We start from the raw sequence: 25,850 nt of genomic DNA, 5'->3' as shown, positions 1-25,850 counted from the left end.
AGTGAGTTCGGTCGGATCGGAGCTGGATGCGAGCGTACTTTTCGCCTCGGCGATGAAGGCGACGTGCGACCACTTCGCCGTTGGGGCTCCATCCCCCTTGCAGCCTTGCTCTTGTTTTCAGCTGTGGCCGGGCTAACAGGAGAAATTGCTTGGAGGAGAATCGAAGTCTCTCCGTTGCAGCGTTTGTTGTTTGTTTTTTTATTAGGGACTAGGGAGGGTGTATTAGTTGACGGCTAGAATAGAATTTGGTGCCTGTCCGCGTCCCGCACCGGACGTGATCTTTGTGTGCGTGCTTTCATGATTTGTGTTTGGATAATTAAAAGACTAATGTACAATAGCTGGGGCGAGATAAGCTGGTTTCATAGGCTGTCTGGGTCTGGCAGTTGTGTGGATTGGTTAAACGAATGCGCAGCATGTCCAGTGTATGCATTTTTTTTATCAGGGATGTCTGGTGTGTTTATGAGATATGACAAATGTTGCTCACTCCATTACCAGATGTCAAAAAACAATCCTCAGGTCAACCGACTGACGCAGGCCGACACTGGACGAAATTTGGACATGGGTGGACAAAATTTGGCAAATGATGGGGGTCCTACAACAGTGATGGTGGGTTCAGGTACCTTTGTCTCCAGTGGCACTGGTGCCTAATTGCCATGCTTCTACTTGTAAACATCATTGCTGCAAGGTACAGTCTCCGCGCGCCAAACATGCATGCTTTGTGTGAAGCTTACTCCTGAGTTTCCAACCCTAAACAGTCTTTGAATAGTGATTGGTGGGATACATCAAGTCTTCGCTACGCCTAAACGAATCGTATGCTTTGCTTGCGAGAAACTGCATTGCCTATTCAATTTCTTGATGATGCGTGCCGTTTTTAATCCACAACAACACAATTTGTAATAGTTTTTCTAGAAATGTTCCCTGCTTAGAACAAGTCTCTTGCTGTAGAGGCCGGAATGGTTTTCACTTATACCATCCCTCTAAACAAAAGAACAAGTCTCTCACTGAATGGTTGCAACTGTGCCCACCTTCTTTAGAATATTGCTTCAGTCTTTGTTGGGTGTCTTAGGAGGTATCATAAAAAACTATGCCTAGATTTTACCTCTTCAAATTTGGCGTCATGTCTTGTTACCTTTAAGGGCAGAAAAAAGAATCTCACGTTAGAAATGCATGCTCTCTGAAAAAGAATAACCAAAGTTCTGCAGAACTCCCGTGAAGCTCCTGCATATTCGGAGTCGGAACAGCCATTAAGCAATCTCCTTGCCCAAAATTGGATGGAGCGCCGAACGCTGTTACAATCCAACAATTCCCATCATCATCACCTGCTGCTACCCTAAAAAACATGTCAAATTTTTTTCCGGGTGCCCATGGCTTTGCATAGGCGACCTGAGAACCCCAACCAGGCCAAAGAAAGACGGGATGGCGTACGAGTTGAGCCTGGCCAAACAGCTGCCCGTAGTGACGGTCGATGGAATGATGGCTCTCGGCTGATCGGAGAAGGATGTGTACCAACCAAGCCCGGGCAGGAAGCTTCGATCCGTCGCCGGGAGCCACACCAAAATCCCGGCTCGCTCGTCTTCTCCGGTCCGCCTGACCCGCCGCTGCCGGAGCTTCTAATCCAATTAAACCCCCGGAGACGATAGACCTGCCGCCGTTGCCAATGCAATTCCGCCAGTCGGACCAACCCAACCCAACACAGCTCCATGTTTGGTCTGAAGCCAATGGAAATCCGTCCTGTTTTGTTCCCCGGATCGGTCTGAAAAGGACGGCTCGCTTGCTGCCCAAGCGATGCTGTTGTGCTGCGTGCATTAGTTGGGGGCGTCAAGGGAGGATACTGTGCCCAAATTCCGACGGAAATTCGACTGATCGTAGTCGTAGAGCGACAAGGCTGCAGAGATTCCTGCGTTGGTTCCAACCATACCAGTACCACGAAAGAAAAAGAAAAAAGAGTTGCTACTTGCTAGGGTTCGCGTGCGTGTTTTGTTATTCGTCTGTAGCGCTGTGGGTCAAAACGTCTCTGTTTTGATAAGGCCCCCCCTCCCGGTCCCGGTGCGCACAAACATTGATCTCTCGGAGTGGTTGTGGCGTTGTGGTTGGGTTGGCTCGATGTGCTCGACGCGACGGCGCCTCGGTCCGAACTCGATGGGGACACCGTTTGGGATGTCCAAGCCCTGCTGCTCCTGCCTTGGATATGGACGGAGCGTCAGCTTGAAGCTTGTTTTGTAGGTGCTGGTGAAATGTACCTCTGCACCTAATAAATTCGTAGCACGTACGCCGCAGGCCGCTAATTCAAAAAGATACGTAAATTAAATTCAGCTTTTGAGAAGGAAAAGGACCGTACACGGTATCCCACCGGGAAAAGGAGATGGAAAAAAAAATCACGCATCCAAGTCGCGTGAGCATCATGAGATTAGGAGTTGACGACGGGGGAGTTTGCGTTCATGGAACAGTGACCGACACCTGGATTGCAACGTTCACCGACGACGCTGAGGTGCTAAATAGGGGGGCTAATTTGGGTAACTAGGAGAACCTTAGTAGGGTGTAAATTCAACCTTCTTTAGTTTAAATATTTGTACTACTTTTGCAAAGTAAAATTATATTTTAAAAAATAGTATAAATATTTGAACTCCACCAATTTGTTTCAACCTAGCATCTTATCGGGGAGACGGTGATGAACTGATAGTACGATACACGATACTACGATAGTACAGGCCCGGAGCCCAATTCCCTATCACGGTATGTTGCAGACTGGGCCAAGTGAAGGATGAGTGGGCTGGACTACTAATCCTGTGTCGGCCCATGAAAGTCTATGAGAGGTGCAGTGTATACAAATACAGAGGGTTGTCGATTGACCCGAAGCAGAACCGGGCAACTGGCGGCCTCGAGGCGAGCATCTGCTCGAGGCTAGCTTAGGTTAGATTTCCTGTCCCTACCCTTCTTCCTCCTCAAATGTGTTACCCGCTTGTATCTAGAACCTTCTAGAATCATCCAGAACCTAAATTTGCCTTCCTGTACTTCCATTTTCTGTATAAATCGAGTGGATCGTGACATTCCCACCCGAAACATAACAAGCTCTTAAAATAAAAAAGGATCAAATCTCAGGCTTCCAGCCCAAGAATGATAGACCATTGAGCCCATTTCAACTGTCACATGGGTCGTATTAGTACTAATATATACATACAGGTTGCTGTTGGGTAAACTTCAGTCACCACTACACTTCTGCGCCTCTGGCAAAATACATTTGACGTAGGCAAAGCTAGCTCACAAAAAAAGAAACGGGGCAAAGAGAAATTGCAGACGCAAGCTTGGGCAACGGCATCATGTCTGATCCATTCTTAAACACTCGACTAGGTTCGGATTAAGACTTGACGATGAGGACGGGACAGCTCGCGTTCTTGAGGCAGTAATCACTGACACTTCCAAGCAGAGCCCTGCAGAAGCAACGGCCATGTATATTCGCCCACACAATCAATCACCATCCAAAAGTGCAAGCAAAAAAGCATGCAGGTACAATCTGTTCAACCAAGCAGTTGGTTCACTGCGCTCGAGTGGCAGGAGCCACAAGTCGCTGTTGAGTTGGGTACCTCTTGAAGAAGCCGTAGCCATGGCTCCCCATGACGAGGAGGTCGGCCCTGAGCTTGTCCGCCATCTGGCAGATGACGGTCCTGGCGTCCCCGACGGCCACCTTCACCTCGACCTTCATCTCGTGGTCACCCTCACCCTCCTCCTGCAGCCACCAAATCGATCGCCATCCCATCAGCAGCCAGACACGAAATCTGCTAGCTGGACGCTATAGCAGGGCTGAAATTAAATGTTTGCGATTTGCATCTCTAGTTTGAGCACCTTGCCGTAGAGCGTGCAGAGCTTCTGCGCCTTCTCCACCACGGCGTCCGCCACCTCCCGGCTGTACCTGTCGATGGCGGCGGTCACCTCCTCCGAGAACAGGTAGCCTACCGCGGCTTGCAGCACGGGACTGTTAGATGGCTACTAGCAAGCCGGCCATGGGTGCTGGAACAAAGCAGAGAGGTGGCGCTTACCGGAGGCGTCGAGCACGGAGTAGGTGGGCGGCGCCGGGCGGACGTAGAGCAGGATGACGGTGTCCCCGCGCGCCGCCGCGGCGAAGGTGCCGAGGCACCAGCGCAGCGCCTGCACGCTCTCGTCGCCCTCGTCCACCGCCACCAGGATGCGCCGCCCCTGCGCCGCCGCCGCCGCCGCCTCGCCGCCCATGCTTATCTCGCTGCGCACGTGTCACGCGACCCAATCGATCTCGAGCGAGCAGTCACTAGTACTAGAAGCTCCTGCGGCTCGTGGAGGTTTCGGGGCCGACCTTTATCGGAAGGCGGAGGCGTAGCTCGTGGTTTGGGCCCTGTTTGGTTTAGGTTAGCACAAGTAGCACAAAAATTTTGACCAATAATTAAGGGTAATAAATAAAGTTAATTTACAAAACTAACTCCATAGCCGTGTTCTACTTCGCGAGACGAACCTAATGAGGCCTTTGACCGCACGATTCGAGGATGGTTACTGTAGCATCACTGTAGCCAATCATCGATTAATTACTATCATTAGATTCGTCGTGAAAAGTTACACCCATCCGTGAAAAGGTTTTGCAAATAAACTTTGTTTAGTACTCCATGTATTGAAGATTCTTTTCTCGGGAAATGTGTGCTAGTAGTACTAGCAGTAAACCAAACAGGGTAACGGTGGCTGCTGGGTTCCGCGGTATCTTTGCCTCTTTGGGCGTCTGGCCGGCGGATCTCGTGCGGCGCCGGGTTAGATTTGCCGTGGTTTTTCCCGGCCGCGCCTGGGTTTGCGAATGCGCGTACTCGGCTAGCCGACATGTGGGCGCGGGTCCTGCGATTCCGGATTCCGTGTGTGGTGACTGTGTGTGGTCTGTCCGAACGTGTTTTGTTTTATCTGCAGGCCGGCTGCAGGTTCAAATGGGCCGAATTGTTATGAGCCTAGCCTGCTTGCAGTCAGTCTGAGCTTCTGAGCCCGTGCATCGCACGGGCCTTTACTAGTGAACACAACAAAGGCTGTCCGGTTCCCCGTTTGCCCAATAGGTTTTGCCTGTCGCACAAAGGCTGCATTGACATCCCATTTTAATTCGTACAGCTGTGCCGTATAAAAAAAATTCTGAGAACACGGGCACTCTTTGATCTCAAATAAAAACGGTCGCGCCACCAATCAACGTAATTAATCACCATCGTGCTGCCAAATGAAGCGCCACGTTCGCAAACGAGCTCACCACACAGCGGCCGCTTGCGCGACACACCGTGCTGGCCGCCATGATCATTGCCATAGTGCTCCGCACGTAAACCGTGCACGCGTAACAGAAATCCGCCTCAAACCTACAACTCCACGAGCACCGCCGGGGGCGCAGGGCAACTCCGGGCCACTGTGTTCCGGACGACGACGACGACGACGACGACGACGCCCAACACCCGGCCAGTCCCATCCTGCCAGCACCCATGTCGGCAACCCCTCGCGGCCGGTCGTCGTCGCACCGCCGGACGCGGTGCAAGTGCTTAGGCGGCGGCAGCAAAGGGGAGCGCGGCACGCCGTGCTGCTCATTCAACCCGCTCAGGTCGCTCTTCCGGTGCCCCGGCGGCCGCGGCCGCAGCCGCAGCCGTGGCAAGCATCGGCAGCGGACGCCGTCCAGGGTCCGTGACGCGCCAGCGGCAGCAGGCGGCGTCCAGCTGCAGCAAGGCCAGGAGGAGGAGCCGTCCTTCTTCGTGTACGCCATGCCGAACCAGGGCGGCTTCGGCGGCGCCGGCGCCGGCGGCGCCGAACGCAAGAAAAATAAGCACAGGAAGCCGCGCATGCCGTCCTTCGGCTCCTGCTTCCGTAGCAGGAAGAAGAAGGAGGAGCGGAAGCAGGCCAGGGCCGCGGCGGCCACTGCTGCGAGCGCCCCGCGCGCGGCGCTCACGCCGGCGTCCTCTTTGCTGACGCACCCGCCAGGCTCCCCCACGCCGCCGGGGAAGACGCAACCTCCGACCCCGTCGATGACACAGCCACCTTCGCCCGCCCCTACCGAGAACGGCAGCACCGCCATCAACTCGCCGGCGCCGCCTGGCCGGCAGCCGGCCGCACCGAGGCCGGGCAAGCAGCAGCCGGCGGACTCGCCGCGGTCGCCGTTCGCGCCGCAGATGCATCAGCCGAAGCAAGCGGAGGGGCTGGAGAATCAGGGTTTACCTTATCGATAAATTAAAAATATCGGAGGTTGGTGATAAACGGGAATATCGGATATATCGGAATTCTATTGGTGATAGAGAAATTTTTTCGGACAAAATTTAGAGAAAAAACTCTCATTTTGTGTAGAAATGAACTTAGATTTTTTTTCAAACCATCTAGCCTAAAAAACTATACATAATAATGTAGAAAAATGAAAGGAAATAGCCGGTAGTGAGACATGTCTGCTACGTCGGTTCTCACTAGAATATGAAGAATTGGATGGTGGAATAAAAGCAAATGAATGGATTAGTATTAAAAGATGGTTACATGCTCTTTTTACTCGTTATAGTGGGTAAAAAGTATGTGCACAAACTTGTGGGTTAGTCGAATGGAGTGCTAAATTTAAAACAATGATATTTTTAGATGATAAACTAATTCTATCGGTGCTCACCGGTAAAACAGAAATATCGAAATTATCGGAAATCTATCGGTGATAAAGTGAACCATGCTGGAGATCGTGGAGGTGGCGACGGGCGAGCGGCTGTCGGCGCACGAACTGAGCCTTATCGAGATGGTTGGCAGCTCAACGGACGGCTCCGCGGAGTCGTCGGTGAAGTCATCGCTGGAGTACGTCAACGAGAACGAGCCACCGCCGCCGGCGAAACGGACGGTGGTGGAGAGGGAGGCGGAGGTGGTGACGGTTCGGGAGGTCCCGAAGCTGTGGCTCAACGGCAAGCCGGCCGAGCCCCGCGCAGGGGAGCGCTTCGCCAGGCTTCTTGTGGCGGCGGAGGCTGAGGAGCTGTGGGCGCACGACGTCGCGTGCAGCCGCGTTCACGCGACCATGCTCGCCGAGACGGTAAGCTCTTCGAGCTCATTGACGTTGGTTTTGGTGGAACTAAATTGCTTCTGCCATCGTGATTATTCAAAGTCGTTCTCGCATTAGGGATATATCTGATACTTAATGTATAGGCACAGTGCGTATCCGACACTTGTATCAACTTTATTCGTAACAACGCATCCATAGTTCAAAATAGCGGAATATATGAACCCACGTGTCCTTTTTCGTGTATACCATGCCTACAGAATTAGGAATGATAAAGTCTAAAATTTACTCTAAATGTTTTATGGATCAGCCAAAAACAAACCAAACTCTTATTGTATATATTTTTGTGCTAAGAATGATTAAGGGCTATGTTGAACTAAAAAGATTCATAACCATGCTCAACCGAAAAGCATAAGAAAAAGAAGTATAGGAAGCCACGCATACCGCTCGGCGGAGCCAGCGTTAGGGGAGGGGGGCTCAAGCCCCCTACCCCAGAAATTCCAATGGAGGCAAAGGGGAAGAAGGAAGAGAAGAGTGGGAAAAGGAGAAAGAAGAAGAGGGAGGAAGAAAAAGAAGGGTGGCTCAAGCCTCATTTGGTGCTGGGACCGGCTCCGCCATTGACAACTTTTTAGACCGTGCTTTCTCAATAAGAAGTAGAGGCATACATCCCATGTCATCACGCCGCTATGAAGACTTTTATACTTGGCGTTCTCTTTGATGACACATCATAAGGCTCCCAATTTCCCATTAGCGAAGAAGATGCAACTTGCGATCCCATTGATGAAGCAGCCACCCTTCTACCACACCTGTCAGGAATTTCATCAGCGTCATCTATTTGTGCTACTCAATACTAGGTTCATTGTTTTTAAGTTATTTTACAAAGATGAAAAAAACTAGTAAAATGACCTTGTGTACATCTGAAAAAGTTTTTAAAACAAGCAAAAAGTATTCAAATCAAAGGGACTAAGAGAGTGCTACGTGAAAAAATAAATACAGTTGAATCGTATAGAGAAAATAGTGTCTCGTTTGATGAATAGAAGTATACATGTGCTACATCTAGGACTCATGTAACCTACTACTACTAGGAGTCTTTTTCTGATAACTCTTGATCCGGCTATCTCCGCCTATATAGCAAACTTTACCGCCCCCTTTGAGGCAAGCCGCTCCATTGATTTCTAGGAGGGAAAAGTCTGTTTTTGGATCCTGAACTATCACGATCGTCCGATTTTCAACCCTGAACTCCAAAACCAGACATCTTGCACCCTCCAACTATCGAAACCGTGCAAAATACACCCCTAAACCAAATCCACCCCGGTTTTCAGCCACGTCACTCGTCCACGTGGCGCCAATGGCCACGTCAGCTACCCTCTCCTCTCTCTTTCTCTCACAGACAGGTGGGCCACCACCTCTCCTCTCTCTTCTTTCTCCTCGCACCCCCTGCTCTCCCGGCGCACGCCCTCGCCGGCGCCGCTCCTCGCACCCCCTCTCGCCGGTGCCGCTCCTCGCACCCCCGTCGCCTGCGCCAGGCGCCGCCCTCACTCTCCTCTCCTCCCTGGGGGGCCATGGCGGGCCCTCACCCTCCTCTCCTCCCCGCGCAGGCGGCGGAACTGGCTCGCGTGCCGGCCGCGGGCCGCGGCGGAGCTGGCTCGCCGGCCCGCGTGCCGGCGGCGGCCAGGCGCAGCGCCAGGCGTGGCGGAGCTGGCTCGACGGTCCGCGCGCGGGAGACGGCCGGGCGCGGCGGCCAGATCCGGCCCGCCGCCGCCGCCTCCTTGCCACGCGGAGGGGCGCGCAGAGCTCTGCCATGGCGAGGCGGAGACGTGCAGCGGCGGCCATGGTGGGGGCAGCAGCCCGCACCGGAGCTGAGCTCGAGCTCGCGGTGGATCCGACGCACCTCGTGCTCGAGCTCTGGCTCGAGGAACCAGCAGAGCGCGGTGGCCGGATAAGTAGCTCATCGCCTGCCACCATGGATGACAGTCGCCGTTGCTCGCGCAGGAGGGAGAGAGAGTGGGAAGGGGAGGCGAGCTCGGAGCCTCCGCTGCCGTGCAGCCTCCACCGCGCCGCTAGCGCACGGGCCTCTGCCGCGCCGCCGTGCGAATGAGCCGTGGGGGCGGGCCGGGTGGCAGAGGAGCAGGAGAGGGAGTGAAGAGCAGGGGAAGGAGCCGTCGCCCGCAGCGCCCGCCGGGGCCGCGGCCGAGCTCCGCTCGCGGCGCTGCCGAGCTCCGCCCGCACTGCGCGCTAGGGGCCGCGACCGAGTCCGCCCGCGCCGCCGCCAGGGGGACTGCGGCCGAGCTCTGCCCGGAGCAGGGGAGGAGCCGTGGGCGAGGAGGAGGAAGGGCACGGAGGAGAAGCCGGCGTGCGCCCCACCCGCCCTCTCGCCCAGTCCGTGCCACTCCGCCTTCGCCGCTCCCCGCCCTCCTGCGCGCACCACCGCTCCCCGCCCTCCTGCGAGCGCCACCGCCTCGTCGCTCCGGCCGCCGCGCACCGCTCGTCCGCCTGCGGCCGTGGGAGGAAGGGAGGCCTGGGCGGCCGGGGCTCCATCGACGGGTAAGCCGGAGGAGGTCCGCGCGGGCACAGCGCCGCCGCCGCGGGCGACATCGAGGCCGGCGGCGCCGACGCATGCGGGCGCGTGGTGGCGGGGAGGAAGAGAAGATAGGGGGTATTTTGGTAAATACCGGTGGCTAAAGACACGTAAGAGTGCCAAAGTGACAGCCACGTGAAAATCGGACGATCGTGATAGTTCAGGGTCCAAAAACAGACTTTTCCCTTTCTAGGATGCATAGCCGCCTCTAGTTGGTTTTGTCATATTTTCCATAACTTTGACCCTCCACATCATTTGAATTCGAGAGAAACTGCTAAAAGACAAATCACAGACCAGTTTTGAAAGAAGATAATATAATCCTTCGATTTGACTCCCTTCTAATAGTCCCCGTACCTCTGCTGTGTGCTGTGACCGTTCTCCGCAACACAATCGCCTAAACCCAGTAACCCACCCACCCCCCGCACGGCCGCACCCTACGACCCCGCCGCCTCGCCGCCGCGTCAAACAACGGCGCAACGCAGCAGCCCATGGCTTTCACCTCCCAATCCCTAATCTTCCGGGCACCCGCCTCCCTCCCCAGCGGCCGCCTCGCCGCCCCAGGTCGTGTCGCCGTCCGGGGCCGCGGTGCCGCGTTCCCTTCCGCCGCGGCCGCCTCCACGCCGATGGCGAAGTCGGACGGCGACGAGAAGGAGATGAAGCTCTGGGGCGGGCGCTTCGAGGAGGGCGTCACGGACGCCGTGGAGCGCTTCACGGAGTCCATCTCCTACGACTGGCAGCTCTACAAGTACGACATCATGGGCAGCAAGGCTCATGCCACCATGCTCGCCTCCCAGGTACTGCTTACTATGCGCGTTCTACTGAAGCAACTGCATCCTCGCTGTTCGTGGTAGTCGTGCAGTGCGGTTTGGCCGCAGGCCGCCTAGATGATGTTGGGAAGATTATTAGCCTTATTATCTGGATGGAGCTGCGGCGAATCAATTTGGGGATTGTTGATCCGGGGTCAATCCGCTGCTAATCACTGGGGTCAGCTTTGTGTTCGAGAAAATGCCAGCTTACTTGTTATGCTTGTGGTGTGACACACAGAAGTTCGAAGCCGCTAGCTTCCTGTAAAGTACCATTGGTTAGGTTTAGTCTGCGTGCACTCTGGGGTTTTCCCAGCAGTGTTGTTCGTCATATTTGCTGAAACGCTCTAACATTTGGCCTCGCTGGATGCTTCTTATAGCGAATAATCACTATGTTTGAGTATGGTGCTGAATCATGTGCAATGCAGGGTTTGATAACTGCTGGCGATAGGGATATCATCTTAGAGGGTCTCGATCAGATTGAGACGTTGATTCAAGAAGGCAAGTTTGAGTGGAGAAAGGATCGGGAGGATGTGCATATGAACATTGAAGCAGCTCTGATTGAGAGGGTTGGTGAGCCTGCGAAGAAGCTGCACACTGCTAGGAGCCGCAATGACCAAATTGTGACGGATCTAAGGCTATGGTGCCGTGATGCTATTGACAAGATCTTGATTCGTATCAAGCAGTTTCAGGTTTGCTTCTGAATTTACTCTGTAATGGTTATGAAGCCATACTATAATCATGTGTGTATTTCTTGGCTACCTTTACTGCTTGCTGGTGCAACACTCCCCAGATTTGTGCTCTGTTGACACACAACCATCCCAACGATTAGAAAGCTTATGCGGTGGAAGTTTCAAAACTTTTTTTTATTGATTCATCATGTAATTCTCAACTTATGGCAGCAACTTTAGTCCAAAATTTCTCCTGCTGTACACAACATTAAGAAAATTTGATTAAGTACATGATTGCAGGTTATGTGTAGTCTCTTTGAAATTCCACTCTGTAAATGCTAACACATGATTTCTATTATTTTCGCAAACTTTATTTCAGGCTGGAAGTTTCACCTTTCTAATATTAGCATGATTCTTGATGTTTCAGGTGTCCTTGGTTACATTAGCTTCAAAATATGTTGACTTGATAGTCCCTGGTTATACTCATCTGCAAAGGGCACAGCCTGTTTTGCTGCCACATCTTCTCTTATCATATGTTGAACAGGTGATTTCCATTTTTTGCCTTTGTGACATCTTGCAACATTGTAATTTCAATTTACTTTCGAGCTTGGGGAGGCAAGAATTTTAGTTTATGAATGTGAATGTCATGTGTCATTGATGATCTATTCCCTTAGTTGATCTTTGTGGGTATTGTGCAGATAAATCTTTGAATGACCAAACTAGTGTGCTTTTTATCTAACCAAAGTTAAAGAGAAAATCTGTTTAATGTTCATGATTATTTGGGTGGTATACCAGGTCCATTTTCAGTTTTTGGCTGTAAGAATTGAACATATGAGAAACTGCTGTGCATAAAATAGAACATTCTGTGTTTTTAGGATTAGTTGGAACCTCTATCTATGCTGTAGACATCCCAGTGCGACATCAAAAGTTGAACTATTGCATATGGTGTTTCAAATGATCCCAAAGTTTTTGGCCACAGTCCAGATACACGTACACCTAATAGCCAATATGGAAAGTTATGAATTTTTCTATGTGAGCTTTTAAAGAAAATGGACCATGCTTAGGTGTTTAATTTTCTTGTACCATATAGCCTTCAATGTATAATCTTCTGAATTTGAGCTATACTCAATAATAGCTGTCATACCAGGCCCGCTTGAATTGTGATACATAACTTACAGTTTACCGTATCTGTGGCATGTCTGTTCGAAGAATAGGGCTCCAGACACTTTACTAATAATATTTTAGGATAAACAAGAATTGAAGTTCTGATTAACTTGCTGATATTCTGATATATAATTTGTACAGCTGGAGCGTGATGCTGGTCGTTTGGCCAACTGCAGGGAGAGAGTGAATTTCTGCCCTCTTGGAGCTTGCGCTTTGGCTGGAACTGGACTTCCCATCGACAGGTTTCAGACCGCTAAAGATTTGAAGTTTACAGCTCCGATGAAGAACAGGCAAGTTGTTGGTTTCTTGTGGTAGTATCATTTCAAGATCCAAGCACGGTTTTCTATAATTCTATTCTGTTATATTACTTGCCTTTCAATGATGATCAAGCTAGAGTTATTTTATTAAATTAAAAATCTTGAAGCTCTAAATACTTTACATCTGCTGCAGTCTGTCTTGAGTCTTGTCTTGTGAAATTCGTCAAATACTCAATATTCTTTTTTCAGAGCATGATAGTTTGATCACATGGAAATAAAGCTAGATGAAAATGTTAGACCTAATTATCTGATTCTCTTCTTCATCTTCTTCCTTTCACAAACAACTGAATATTGTGCAGAAGCAGAAATGGTTGTTTAACTGGTTTGTATAAATGGCATATTTTTTTTGACTATGTAACCTGCATCGCCTAGAATTGTCAGTCATGCTCTTGTATGTGCTCACTTGTTAGGCTAGAAACACAGTGAATGGCAAATTGTTCATTTTCAAGTTTGAGCAGTTCTCACTTAAACCGGAAGCTTTTTTGGTCAACAGCATTGATGCAGTATCAGACCGTGACTTCGTATTGGAGTTTCTTGCTGCCAATTCAATCGCTGCTGTCCATCTTTCTCGAATTGGTGAAGAATGGGTTCTTTGGGCATCGGAGGAGTTTGGGTTTCTGACACCAAGTGACAAAGTTTCAACGGGAAGTAGCATCATGCCACAGAAGAAAAATCCGGATCCAATGGAGCTTGTTCGTGGGAAGTCTGCTAGGGTTGTTGGAGATCTCATGACTGTGCTAATCCTCTGTAAGGGCCTTCCACAGGCCTACAACCGTGATCTTCAGGTGGGCCTCATTCTCATAAGTATATCCATGCCTATATTAGTGCATATTCTTAAACTTTTTTTTTCTTTTGAGCAGGAAGACAAGGAACCGTTGTTTGATAGCGTGAAGGCCATATTAGGAATGCTTGAAGTTTGCACGGAGTTTGCTCAGAACATTTCTTTTAATTCAAAAAGAATACAACGTTCCTTGCCAGCTGGTTATCTGGATGCAACGACATTAGCGGATTATCTTGTGAAGAAGGTAAACTCCTGTTGCCCACGAGTGCAAGGCTGTTGGATGGATTGTTATATTGCAGTCATATATAACGGCCTTGTTTGGTTCCTACTAGACTAGGAAATGCAGTAACTTTGACCGCTAACTACGGTGTCAAACAAAGTCCGTTTGCAAAACCAACTCCAGAACCCCTACGCTAGGAACCCTAAAGAATCTAACGAGGCATTTGACCGCGCGATTAGATGATGGTTACTGTGGCATCACTGTAGCCAATCATCGATTAATTACCGTCATTAGATTCGTCGCGAAAAGTTGCATCCATCCATGAAAAGGTTTTGCAAATAGGCTTCATTTAGTACTTCATGCATGCTTGATTCTCTTTTCGGGAAACGTGCGTGCTAGGATTCTAGTGTGATCCAAACAGGGCGAACATATTAAAGCAAAGGAGCGCACAAACTTAACGTCATTTATAGTTTGTTGATGCTTTGCTATCTACTGTTTTTTATGCTTTGTTATTTACTATAGTTGCATCAGATTATTGCAGCTAATTGTTTTTTATTTCCCTCTTTGTAGGGAGTTCCATTCAGAACTTCTCATGAGATAGTCGGAAGGTCTGTTCAACTATGCGTCACCAAGAACTGTCAACTAGCTGAACTTCAACTGGATGATCTAAAAGCCGTTCATCCAGCGTTCGAGGCCGACGTGTACGAGTATTTGGGGGTTGAAAATGCTGTAAACAAGTTCATATCTTATGGCTCCACTGGTTCAAATCAAGTAAAGAAGCAGCTCGAGGATTGGCGCATCCAGCTCGGGATCAGCTCATAAGGATTGGTATGAAACAAGAAATAAGCTGGCAAATCAGTGCTTGCAAGTTTTGAACGTGTATCTGAATGTCATGAACTTTCTTTGCGTATCAGTCCGTGCCTTGTGGGAACTGGAATGCGTGATACAATTGTCAATTGTGTTGGGTACCCCTGACCCTGAGTCACCATTGCGCCTAGCTTTGGTTTAAGCAGAGTAATCTTATTCTGTTCCATGACTTCATGTTGTGAAAAAAATGGGGATTAATGTACCTCATCTCTCTCCACTCGCCAGTCCAGTAATGCTCGTCACAAGGTCAGCTACTCAGCTATCAAAGATGCTCAGTCTCAGTTATCATCCAGTAAGGCCCTGTTTAGTTCACAAAAAATTTTCTACAGTACTCATCACATCGAATGTTCGAACACATGCATTCATGCATAGAGTATTAAATGCTGTTGAAAGAAATAACTAATTACACAGTCTAACCGATTACCACGAGATGAATCTTTTAAACTTAATTAGTCCATGATTGAACATTATTTGTCAAGTAACAACGAAATATGCTATAGTACCAAAATCAACAACTTTTCACCAACTAATTAAATCACGCAACAAACGACTTTTTCCGCTGAGAAAGACATTGCAATTTTTGTTGTGAGAGGTGATCCTGAACAAAGAAAATGATTTACGCGTGGTGGGTACGGGTACACTGCGCTCGCCAATACCAACTATTTCTTCGAGGCGATAAACTAAAACTAGTGTCCTTCGCTGATCAGGTAAAAAAAGTACGGTACAGTACTAGTTTGGCTGTAAAATATTAGTACTGTTGGATTGTTGGGAGCTGAAAAAAAACAGGCCAGCGCATAGATTTCGCCAGGTCTCGTGAGCCACGGACGCGGACACGCGTTGCGAGTTCCAGAAGAGTGCCACGATTTACAGCCATCGCCGGCACGTGTCCGTGGAGTCGGCGCACGTGTCGCCCAGTTCTCTCCTCAGGGAACCAGGACCAGACGACCAGTAGGACGTCGTTGTGTAGCGTAGTGTCTGGCACCGCCTTGGGCCCCAGTCTCCAGAGTTCACCGCTTCGGCCTTCTCTGCAGCGCCCAACGTTTATCTACGCATCGCGCGCTGCAACGGCCAACGGGGGGCGCTGCCATTGTATACGTGCTCGAACGGTCGAACCTGCTCGTGCACTCCAGCATCTCAAGTTCTCATAGCGAGAGGGGAGAGAGCGGCAGAGGTGGGAGGGAGGAAGATGAGCGGCAGCGTGGAGACGCAGGCGCGGGCGTTCGCGGACGAGGTGCGCGGCGGCGCCCTGGAGGCGAAGAACTGGATGCTGGACCTCGGCCACCCGCTCCTCAACCGTGTCGCCGAGAGCTTCGTCAAGGCCGCCGGGGTGAGCACGCCGCACGCGGCACGCCCCTGTTCTCTTCACTCCACCTTCGACAGTAATCGAATCAAGCTCTTCTCCCCTTCCCCCTCCTCTCCTCTTTATCTCATCTCCACTGCTTCTGCCGTATGTTCGCGCAGATCGGCGCGGTCCAGGCGGTCGCGAGGGAGTCGTACTTCATGGCCATCGAAGGTAACAAAACTTTGTTGCTGCTTGTGAACATGATATTCAGTTACCTCGCTCTGTTTCTATCCTTTTTTTTTGGAGTTTTTATTGCGATGTGTTGCGTTGACTGGCTGCAGGCGAGGGAGGATCGGTGTCCGGCGCCACCGGCTCGAGGAAACGCTCGTTCCCGGAACTCAATGGTAACGGCTCTGATCTTTCAGTCTGCTGGCAGTGCTTTGCTGTTGCTTATTAGCAGTGTAACCATGAGTAAATGAGTAACATCCCTTGATCTTGTGGTGGCAAATTGGACAGGGACGAACAGTGGTAGCAAGTCGGCCGAGGCCATGGTAAGGGGACATCAACAACATTAACCGAGCTCTCTAGTTCCAGATCGAGCCTTTTGCTTTGTTTGTGATTTCTTTGTCCATGTTCTTCAGGTGAAAAACGTGAGCAAAGAGTCGTTGCAGTGGGGTAACACTTCTGTGCTCGTTGAAATTGAACCAACAAGCATTTTCTTTGTTGTCTACGCCCGATTTCTCAGAATTTTTTTTCTCGCTCGATCTGATTTGGGTGTCTTCTTTTGCAGGACTCGCGGCTGGCGTGCACTCCGGCCTGACCTACGGCCTGACGGAGGTGCGCGGGACGCACGACTGGCGTAACAGCGCCGTGGCCGGCGCCATCACGGGCGCCGCCGTCGCGCTCACGTCGGACCGCGCGTCGCACGAGCAGGTCGTGCAGTGCGCAATCGCCGGCGCGGCGCTCTCCACGGCCGCCAACGTGCTCTCCGGCATATTCTGAATCCGTCCTGAGCCCGCCGGCCGAAGCTATGTTGCGCTGGATGTTGCGCACCCTAATGTTGCCATCGCTATGTTCTTAGTAGTAGTAGTAGCCCCCCTTATACGATAATTTGGGGTGTTGCATCAATGTGTCGCGGATGCTTTCAGCTACAGCATCTTGTAAGCGGACTAGATGACATTGATTTGTCGTTACCGTCGCCGATATATCTGTTGCTGCGGCTATTGAGCCTCCCGTGGCAGATCATGAGTTCATGACCGTCTTCAGTGTACTGCAGTTGATTCTGTTGAGGTTCCTCGGCTGGCAGCCGACATGAGCAGCTCGACGCCAGAACTCGTGTTCTGGGAATACTGGCAACTCATCACGTATGTCAGCTAACCTGGTGTCGTCACTTCGTCAGTTGTAGCATGTATTATTTCCAGAAACGGGACGCTTAGGGTCTATTTGTTGACCACGAGCTCAAGCTTGTTTTTTTTTTTTTTGACTAAGGGCGTGTTTGGCTGGGCTCCTCGCGGCTCCAGCTTCACTACTGTTCGGTACTGTTTGAAGCCGCAAGAAGCCGCTAAAACCCAGCTCTGCGCGGCTGAAGTCGCAAGAAGCCGCTAAAACCCAGCTCTGCGCGGCTCCCTCAGACACAAGACACAGCGAGGAGCCGGAGCCGTTTTCTGTAGCAGCTACAGTGGGGAACAGTAGAAAACAGTAATATTTCCTGTAGCATGAAGCCGGAGCCGGCGGGGGCAGAGCCCTCCCAAAGGGGGCCTAAAGGAGTTCGCCCCTGCTCCCAACCTCATTGGAGGTCTAATAGGCTTATAGGCGTGCACGCCCGGGTTCGAGCCCGGGTGGGTGAGCTCCCAGCCGGGAGTCTCCACCAACCGAGCTCAAGCTTGTTGAATGACAATATCGAAATAGGCTAGTTCGAGACAATTTATAGGATATATAAGGTAATGATCTAAGCAATATACAGCAGCGTTAATAACGTCATAGATGTACTCCAATGTATTCCCCCGTCCTGATCCATCCTAAAAAATGTACGCCCTCCGTCGTAGAATGTAGGGTGCCCTGTATTCTAGAATGAGGGTGCTCTGTATTTTTAGAATGTAGGGTGCCCTGTATTCTAGAACGAGGGTGCTCTGTATTTTTGCACTGTATTCTAGAATGTAGGGTGCTTTATATTTTTGTAGATAGATTATGGGTATTCTAGAATGTAGGTGCTCTGTATTTGTGTAAATAGATTATGGAGGTAGAGAAAGGACATATATATTTTAATTAGTGTACTGTTCAATTGATCAATTGCGTAATTTTTTCAGCCGTTTGTTCAGCTGTCTGTACCAAAACTAAGAAGATTATCATGCCTTTTTAACTCCACGGCCCACCACGAGTGATTTTTTTTACTAAACTAGCACCAAAACAAAGAAGATTAGTATGATTTTTTTTCAAAGAGCATGCCATATTTTTTTTAGAAAAAAGAACATGCCATACATTTAGGTATAAATTCTAAACTTTTTAATACCTTACATTTCAGGACGGAGGAGTAAAATGTTTCGATTTTCCGCCAACATTTTAGACGTGCCCTTTCGATTTCCCTCCATGGCTGAAATGTAAGATTCATCCTAAGGGTGTGTTTAGTTGGTGAAAAAGTTTGGATTTTGGTACTGTAGCACATTTCGTTGTTACTTGACAAATAATATCCAATCATAGACTAATTAGGCTTAAAAGATTCATCTCATGCTAATCAGTTAGACTGCGTAATTAGTTATTTTTTTCAACTTCATTTAATGCTCCATGCATGTGTGAAAAGATTCAATGTGACGGATACTGTAGGAATTTTTTTAGGAACTAAACAGGGCCTAAATGTAAGACATTTCACACGTTTTAATTTGTTGCAAATCAAAGTTGTCTAATCATTCACTTTTTAACGAAAAGCCGTCTAGCATCTAAGTTAAGTTATTAAATTTGATCAATTTTGTAGAGAAAAATATTACCATAAGTAAATTATAAAATATATTTTATATTAATTTTAGTTATTTATATTTAATATTTGAAATATTATTACTCTTTTCTATAAGTTTGGTCAAATTTGGAACAGTTCCTTTTCATTCTATAATTCTTAGTTAACCATTTCATTCTTGACTTAGGACAAACCAAAGTGTCTTAAATTTTAGGAAAGGAGTAGAGATCATTATGAGATTACTAAATATTATAAATTTTACTAAACTTATTGTATTAGTGAATAACATTTAATAATTTTTAATAATTAATAGTTATTACTGAAAAATTATTTAATATTAGTTAGATGTAATTGATGTAGAATAGTACATGAAAATTATACATATAACTTTATGGAGGGCAAAAATGCCAAGTTTAAAGTTTGTTGTAATATTAACATATTCTGCCTCCATTCTTTAATATATAATACTTTCACTTAAATTTAACTAACAAGATTTAGCTATTTAATTAATTAATAAGTAAACTAAAATAAGTATAACTACATGTAACATCAACGTATTTTTAGGTTTAAATTGTAAATTTATATCTTTTATAAGTATTTTTTAGAAAAGATAAAAAGATAAACAAACAATATCAATAGTATATGAATTGAAATAGCAGCCACCATGTTCAAAAGCCTACTTATATAAACTCCACGTGAAAAGATAATTAACTTATTATAAGCTAATTTAAATCCTCACCTTCATCTCTCACTCTCACTCTCACGGTCTCACCCGTCATCGGTCATAAAAGAAAACTTTCCTCTATCCCGGTATTCCCGTCTCTTTCCCTCCCTCCTCTCTGCGCCCTGCCCAGCAGTCAGCGACGGCGACGACGGCCGCTCTCCCTCGTCTCTTCTCTCCGACTCTCCCTCCAGCGGCTCAGGGGTAAGGGCAGGCCGCAGTTCCCCGTCGGCGCAGGCGCAGTGCGGGCCTGCGGGGTTCCCTATCGGCGCGGCAACCACCACCGGGGCAGGGGACCGCTGCTCCCCGTCGGCGCAAGGCAAGGGGCGTCCACACCATGGTGATCCCCGTCGCCTTCTCCTCCTCCCTCGTGGTCCGGTCGGCTGTCGGCGCGTTGCTGGCGGCCCTCATCGCAGCGCGCGCGGTCCGCCGCCGCTCCCTGGACGCCTCAGGCGGAATCGCCGGCTTCGTCGTCATGGCGGTCCACATTGCCTGCGGCTACAGGTACGGCGCTCTGCTGCTGGCCTTCTTCTTGTCCTCGTCCAAGGTCACCAAGATCGGGGAGGACCGCAAGCGCCGCGTCGAGGAGGACTTTAAGGAGGGCGGCCAGCGCAATTGGTAACCGAACACACTCTGTTTTGTTGAAGCAACGAAATCCCACCCAAAAAGATCTAGTCTCTGCTATACGCCTGAACTAGGCCTTTGACATGTCACAACTCAGATAGGTCCCCTTTCTCTGGCCGCGCCACCATTTCCGTGTAACGTGCCTAGAACAATTGATGTAGAAATTGTAAGTATAGTAGTGAATGATGCTAGGAAAAATAATTCAGTGGTCAGTGGAGAGATATAAAGATGCAACCACAAATGGTAAACCATATACCAGTTTATAAAGTAACAGTTTGATTAAGCACGACTCAAGATTGGCCTTACCACGTCTATAGCAAGAAAAAGGAAGAAAGAAAAAAGAACCTAATGATTGGAAATGCGTCTCGCATGGTTACCATGTATAAATACCTCCTGCTCAGTTGTGTTTGTGTGCAAGCCTTTACTGGGAGTTAGCACTTTATTCTGTTGTCACCTTGCATACAGTGCAACAGCAATTGCAGTTCCAACCAAAGCCAAAGTGTTATAAATTCAAGAAAAAATTCATGAAATTTTTACATGTTTAAATGCTTTGATGAAATTAATTCACATGTTATCACGTGTTACTTAGTCCGTTTTCTTGAAATACACTCAAAATGATAATATTCATTGCTCCATTCAAAAATTGTACACAAAAGATGCTAAAAAGATCTTGTTGGTTTCATCACACATCATCAAAGATATATAACAATTCACAACAGCTGCTGTTTTGTGAACTTGTTGTTTTTACTGTTCCTTTTACATCTTACAGGATCCAAGTACTAGCAAATAGCATAGTTGCCACTATACTGGTTGTGATATTTGAAATAATGACTGGAGGGCAAGATCAGTGCTTGGACTCAAATGGTTCAAAGATTATAACTGGTATTATAGGTGGTATTATTGGCCATTACTGTTGCTGCAATGGGGATACTTGGTCGTCCGAAATTGGCGTGCTTAGTAACGAACAACCACGGCTTATTACAACTCTGAAGGTAACTGTTCCTTTTCACGTGATAGGATATAATTAGTTACTGATGGAATCAATGTGTTCTCTTCAGTCATGATTGTATATGTAATCTGCTATAAGTTTAACAAGGCTGCAAGATTTGGCCACTTTTCCTAATCTGCCCTTAACCAAACCTACTGTGTACCCCAATTTGACTGGACAACACCAACACATTAGGTTCCAGTCAAATGATCTGAAATGTCCAAGGTCATGGTATGGCTACCCATCTGACCACATCCATATTGTTTGTGATGTTGGACTAACATAAAAACGTAAGAACTGAGTCACCATCAAACCAGTATTAATTCACACTGCACAGCTTTCCTTAATAATCATGTGAAACCTTTCTCCAGATGTACAAACTCAGAATCGAAACCACAGACCGTGTCCATTTCTATGCTATGTGTGTTCTAGTGGGTTGGCTGTACAAACATCGAATATATCACTAATTCCAATATACTGTTTGTAAATAAGGTGAATTTGAAGCCTAATGGCAGTGAGGTACAATGTCACTATGTTGTTTTGAAAAGTTGATCTAATAGAGTACTAGGACAGATGATTTTTATTCGTTCCCAAAGCATATCTGGTATTCATTAGCAAAGGGAAACACGAGTACAAAGTAGAATAGATGAGCATTAACATTTAAGTGGAGTGGATGTTTGTCATGACTATGTTACCTACACCATGCAATAGATAATCTACTAAAGAATTGAGAAGGTTAATATGACCTACATTTATGGTTAGAGGGATTCGGGAATTCCCCTAGTGTATATCTTTTGTGGTGTTTACCTGTAAACTGATAACAATATTACTCTATAAGCCTGTCAGGAAGGGTACAAATGGTGGAGTGACCTTACAAGGACTTCTTGCTGCCACTGGAGGAGGCCTGATCATTGGTCTCACTTTCGTTATCGTTGGACTGCTGACAGCTGAATGTTCTTTTGATATGGCCCTCCGGCAGCTCCTAGTGCTACCCATCTCTGTTGCGGCTGGTTTGCTTGGGAGTCTTATTGATTCATTGCTGGGAGCTACACTTCAGTTCAGTGGATACTGCAGTGTTCGGAAGAAGGTAAACTTTTCTGGGCCACCTCTGTAATATGCTATTAGGGGAAAAGATGGTCCGTAAAAGCTATGCTTTTTCATTGAAGATTGCATCAAGAGGTCATTAGTGCATTGAGATAGAACTATCAGTTGTGAAGTCTTCCTCTGCTTTATACATGGAGTATGGTCAATAATTACCATTTGTGATAATCGCAAAGGGCACAAAAATAGTTACTTCATTTTATTACCATTTTCAAAGTAGAATATCATCATATAGGACTTCTTCCATAGGTTTGTTACATGTTCAGTTATTTGTAAAGACCATGACCAGAACATTTGGATCTTTCAAAATATAGAACGCCAGGATTTGATGTTTCTGCAAATAGGGCCCTTTGCAGTAAAATATTAAGAAGCTTGATTTAGTTTGGAATTTAGTGAACTTTCAGAAAAATACTATCTTGCAACCTCATTTGATAATAATGTTATAGTTGTCTCTGTTTCTCCTTGTAGGTCGTCAGCAAAAGAGGTCCTACTGTTACAAAGATTTCTGGGATCACTGTCCTGGACAATGATGCTGTTAATGCAGTATCAATCCTAATAACAACTGCGCTTACAGCTTATGCGTGCATTTACATCTTTTAAAAATTATTTGTGAATTTTTTTTACTTGTTTCTGATCCTCGGTCTCATTTATAAATACAAAGGGTCACAGTATGACAGTGACAGCCTAGTCACATAGGGCTGCTTGACGGTAAAATCTGCTCGACTTGATGACTTCGAGCAAAATTTGGGCTGAATGCTAGTGCCAGTTGAAAGGCATCGATTTATGTAAGCATACACGTCTGTTTATGCATCAGAATAAAAACTAGACTTGGGTAATCTTGAACATAGCAATGTGTTGTGCCCTTTCCTTGCATGGCACTGGAACAATTTGCAACTGCTGTATTAATAGAATTTTTGTGGCACACAGATATTGACATATACTTTAACCCACTAGATTTTTTTTTACATTCACATTCCACAAAAGTACTCTATTTGCATTTGTACTTGTTAATTTCTGAAGCTGCTAGGGTCTTGATTCAGTTTATGGCCGCTTGTTTTGTTCTATCCGTACGGTTGATTCCTGACAGCCTCCATCTTTGCATCATTAGCAAATCTATTCTACGGATCCCTGGTGCATTTTCTTTTTGGAAGCCCCCTGCGCTTCGGAAGTCCCCGCGCGCTGCCGATCGAACTGTATCCCCAGCGTCAGCAAAAAAGTATTTCTCTTCCAGTGAAAGTGTCCATTTTTTTAGGCACGTCGAAAAATTGGGTGTAATTTGGGTGGAGGAGTAAAATAAAAGTAACTTTCAAACTATCGCAGAGTAACTTTTATACTAAAAAATTTAACACCAAACAGACTTTGTAGAATTGTATTTGAGTTATTGAAAATTTATGCAGAAAAAAATCCGCCGAATGGAAAATTTTACAGAAAATTTTGTGCCTGTAAAAATATTTTGAACTATTGGAAAGGTGGCAAAAAAATATTTGAAAAAACTTTTATACTACAAACTTTCCATAATCATGCTTTGGTTATTGAAAAAATTGTGCGGAAAGAAAATCCAACAAGTAAATATGTTTACAGAAAAATAGTGGCTACAAATGTTATAAATTTATGCTTCAGCAAAAAACATCTAAAACATAAATTTTTTTGACGAAAATGAAACAAAAATGTTCATAAACATAAAATGAAGCAAATGAAATTAAGAACAAAAAAGTTATTAGTGAAAATTGATTAAAAAAATTTGGGAAAGGGGAAAATTGGAAGCAAAATTTTGGAAGAAAAAATATGAACAATTCCAAAAATGAAACGATTTGTGAGAACCGTCCAATTTGATACTATTTTAAACAAACCGCCGGTCATTATCATACATATGAGAGTTAATACATGGTTGCCGGAGAGCGTGCCACGTGTTATCTCACATCTAGAGATACAAATAACCGATACGTCATTCATCCAAAATAATATCAAATCCGGTAGTCCCGGTATGTGCTCCAACATACGTCCAGAATCAGCATATACACATACCGTTTACAATCGAATACATCACCAAAGAACCACAAAGAGCAGTTTTTACATTACCAGAGTTCGAAACTTAACATTACAAGTTCAACCTAGGAAGATTCAAACTAATTTCTATTACAAACCTTGGGCTCACGAAAGCCATAGTATTCAGAAACTTAAAGATTATTATATTTATATGCTCTCACGAAGTTCGATTACGATAAAACATACTAAGATGATGATGCCTTGCTCAAGGACATCACCATAGCCGCAATGACCTACTCTTCCCCCACATTTGGATCAGCGGGGTAGAAGTGGCCGAACACCACTTCCGGCTCACCTGCAACTAGGTTTAGAAAGCAACCTGAGTACAAAAGATACTCCGCAAGACTTACGCGATTAAATAAACAAGGATCATGCAAAGGCTCAAGTAAAAGCTTTAGGGTTAAGTAATTATTGCATAAGCAGGAGCTGTCTAGACTATCACCTAGCAAACTTAACTAATCTTGCCCAACCCCCAGAATATTTTAGTTGATTAAGAGAGTAACATACTAAACATAAGGTCATCACTATGACATGAATACAAAGCCAACAACACCGAAACTCTCTATGAAGAATTCGACGAACCAAGAGCTTGCTCATATTCGAGAGCGCGGCAATTCGAATTGATTATAACCTTGCAAGGGTGTACTACTTTACCCACACGACGCGAGGACCATGCGGCTCACCCAACCGATCACATCGGGCAAGGGGGTACTTCCGTCAACCGTTCCCAACAAGGCTCGATCATTGAACCTCACACCTAGCTTACGAGTAGAGACTTAGTTCCACCAGGGACATCTCTAAACTTTCCTACACATAGGTCCACCTGGGGACACACTAAGCCTCTCTGCATAGCCCGTAGCCACGTATCTAGGATTGCACATCAATGATCAAGTCAAAGAAGGTAATTGGCTCATCCGTACCATTATATTGGATATGTGGTAGCACAGAAAGGTGCTCAAGGCCGATGGCATCCACTCGGTCCTTAATCGATCCAAACGGACTATGCCCATGTGACTTCATTCTCTAGGCCCTACCATTCCGCTCGAATCTCGATACTACCAAACCCTTACCACTAAACCGAACCAGTGCGATCAAGGGTAACTGGTAAGTGTCATACTCCAAACTATCCTTTTTAGTAAGCGAAAAGATTATTCTAAGCATAGCTCAGCATATAGTCAATTTAAGTGAGTGTCTGACTAATATGTGGCAAGTACATGGTTGAAAAATTCAAGGAAAGATAGTGCATTAAAGTAGGTACAAGAATGCAATACATACATAATATATATATAACCCAACATTACCCAAGTGAGATAACTAAGCTAGTCAAATTAGATAGGTGCAAGGAATTATGCTTAGCTACTTGCCTTGATTAGCTTCAGGCTCGACCACGAACTGGACTCCCGGCTCGGGCTCAACGGACTCGGTGGGCTCCACGGGTTCGTTCTCCGACGATTCAGTCACTATAATGCATGAATGCGATGCAAGAATTAAGAAATGAACTAAATTACAAGCATAAACCATGAAATAAATTGACCATGCAGAGAACATTACAAGGAACTCATGAAAATTGAATTTACAGCAAAAGCATTTTCCTATAATTAATCATAAATATATTAGTTTTCAGCGGTTCAAAACAAGATAAATCGGAAAAGACATGCAAACTTATCTAAACAAATCCAAGAAAACTATCATAGATACTATGCATGAAACTAAAGCTAACAAAACTGGTTTCACCCTTTTATCGCTTTC

At 46.9% G+C, this 25,850-nt stretch overlaps 5 protein-coding genes across 10 annotated transcripts; 4 read left to right on the top strand and 1 right to left on the bottom strand.

Annotated features, from left to right (window-relative positions):
* Positions 1–3,072: 3,072 nt before the first annotated feature.
* Positions 3,073–4,339, bottom strand: LOC120648825 (universal stress protein A-like protein). 2 transcript variants are annotated; one of them, XM_039925469.1, is made up of 4 exons: positions 4,035–4,339; positions 3,841–3,956; positions 3,582–3,724; positions 3,073–3,428 (listed from the first exon to the last, which is right to left on the bottom strand). In XM_039925469.1, the coding sequence occupies exons 1-4, from the start codon at positions 4,222–4,224 to the stop codon at positions 3,356–3,358; spliced, it is 522 nt and encodes a 173-aa protein (XP_039781403.1). In that variant the 5' UTR covers positions 4,225–4,339; the 3' UTR covers positions 3,073–3,355. The 2 variants fall into 2 exon arrangements, with proteins under 2 accessions (XP_039781403.1, XP_039781404.1); XM_039925470.1 differs by having other exon boundaries at positions 3,841–3,947; positions 4,035–4,335.
* Positions 4,340–5,465: 1,126 nt separating this feature from the next.
* LOC120648168 (nascent polypeptide-associated complex subunit alpha, muscle-specific form-like) lies at positions 5,466–6,200 on the top strand. Its single transcript, XM_039924910.1, has one exon. It carries the CDS (start codon positions 5,466–5,468, stop codon positions 6,198–6,200), a length of 735 nt encoding a protein of 244 aa, XP_039780844.1.
* A 472-nt stretch (positions 6,201–6,672) lies between these two features.
* Positions 6,673–14,609, top strand: LOC120652632 (argininosuccinate lyase, chloroplastic). 4 transcript variants are annotated; one of them, XM_039930512.1, is made up of 7 exons: positions 6,673–7,024; positions 10,801–11,064; positions 11,471–11,587; positions 12,349–12,497; positions 13,018–13,309; positions 13,385–13,549; positions 14,096–14,608. In XM_039930512.1, the coding sequence occupies exons 1-7, from the start codon at positions 6,674–6,676 to the stop codon at positions 14,345–14,347; spliced, it is 1,590 nt and encodes a 529-aa protein (XP_039786446.1). In that variant the 5' UTR covers position 6,673; the 3' UTR covers positions 14,348–14,608. The 4 variants fall into 4 exon arrangements, with proteins under 4 accessions (XP_039786446.1, XP_039786444.1, XP_039786447.1 ...); XM_039930513.1 differs by lacking the exon at positions 6,673–7,024 and adding an exon at positions 9,939–10,363 and having other exon boundaries at positions 14,096–14,603; XM_039930510.1 differs by having other exon boundaries at positions 13,018–13,549; positions 14,096–14,609.
* Positions 14,610–15,411: 802 nt separating this feature from the next.
* On the top strand, positions 15,412–17,124 carry LOC120652631 (outer envelope pore protein 16-2, chloroplastic-like). Its single transcript, XM_039930508.1, has 6 exons — positions 15,412–15,719; positions 15,854–15,905; positions 16,016–16,078; positions 16,191–16,225; positions 16,316–16,349; positions 16,465–17,124. Exons 1-6 carry the CDS (start codon positions 15,579–15,581, stop codon positions 16,674–16,676), a joined length of 537 nt encoding a protein of 178 aa, XP_039786442.1. The 5' UTR covers positions 15,412–15,578; the 3' UTR covers positions 16,677–17,124.
* A 2,306-nt stretch (positions 17,125–19,430) lies between these two features.
* On the top strand, positions 19,431–23,020 carry LOC120652630 (protein PGR). Of its 2 annotated transcripts, none has more exons than XM_039930507.1 (4): positions 19,431–19,846; positions 20,736–20,958; positions 21,793–22,041; positions 22,524–22,985. In XM_039930507.1, exons 1-4 carry the CDS (start codon positions 19,680–19,682, stop codon positions 22,653–22,655), a joined length of 771 nt encoding a protein of 256 aa, XP_039786441.1. In that variant the 5' UTR covers positions 19,431–19,679; the 3' UTR covers positions 22,656–22,985. The 2 variants fall into 2 exon arrangements, with proteins under 2 accessions (XP_039786441.1, XP_039786440.1); XM_039930506.1 differs by having other exon boundaries at positions 19,432–19,960; positions 22,524–23,020.
* The last annotated feature ends 2,830 nt before the right edge of the window (positions 23,021–25,850 follow it).

Source organism: Panicum virgatum, chromosome 9K (genome assembly GCF_016808335.1).
Source record: "Panicum virgatum strain AP13 chromosome 9K, P.virgatum_v5, whole genome shotgun sequence".
Lineage (NCBI taxonomy): Eukaryota > Viridiplantae > Streptophyta > Magnoliopsida > Poales > Poaceae > Panicum > Panicum virgatum.
Note: the sequence above shows the minus strand (reverse complement) of the source record. Positions and strands in the feature narration are given on the sequence as shown.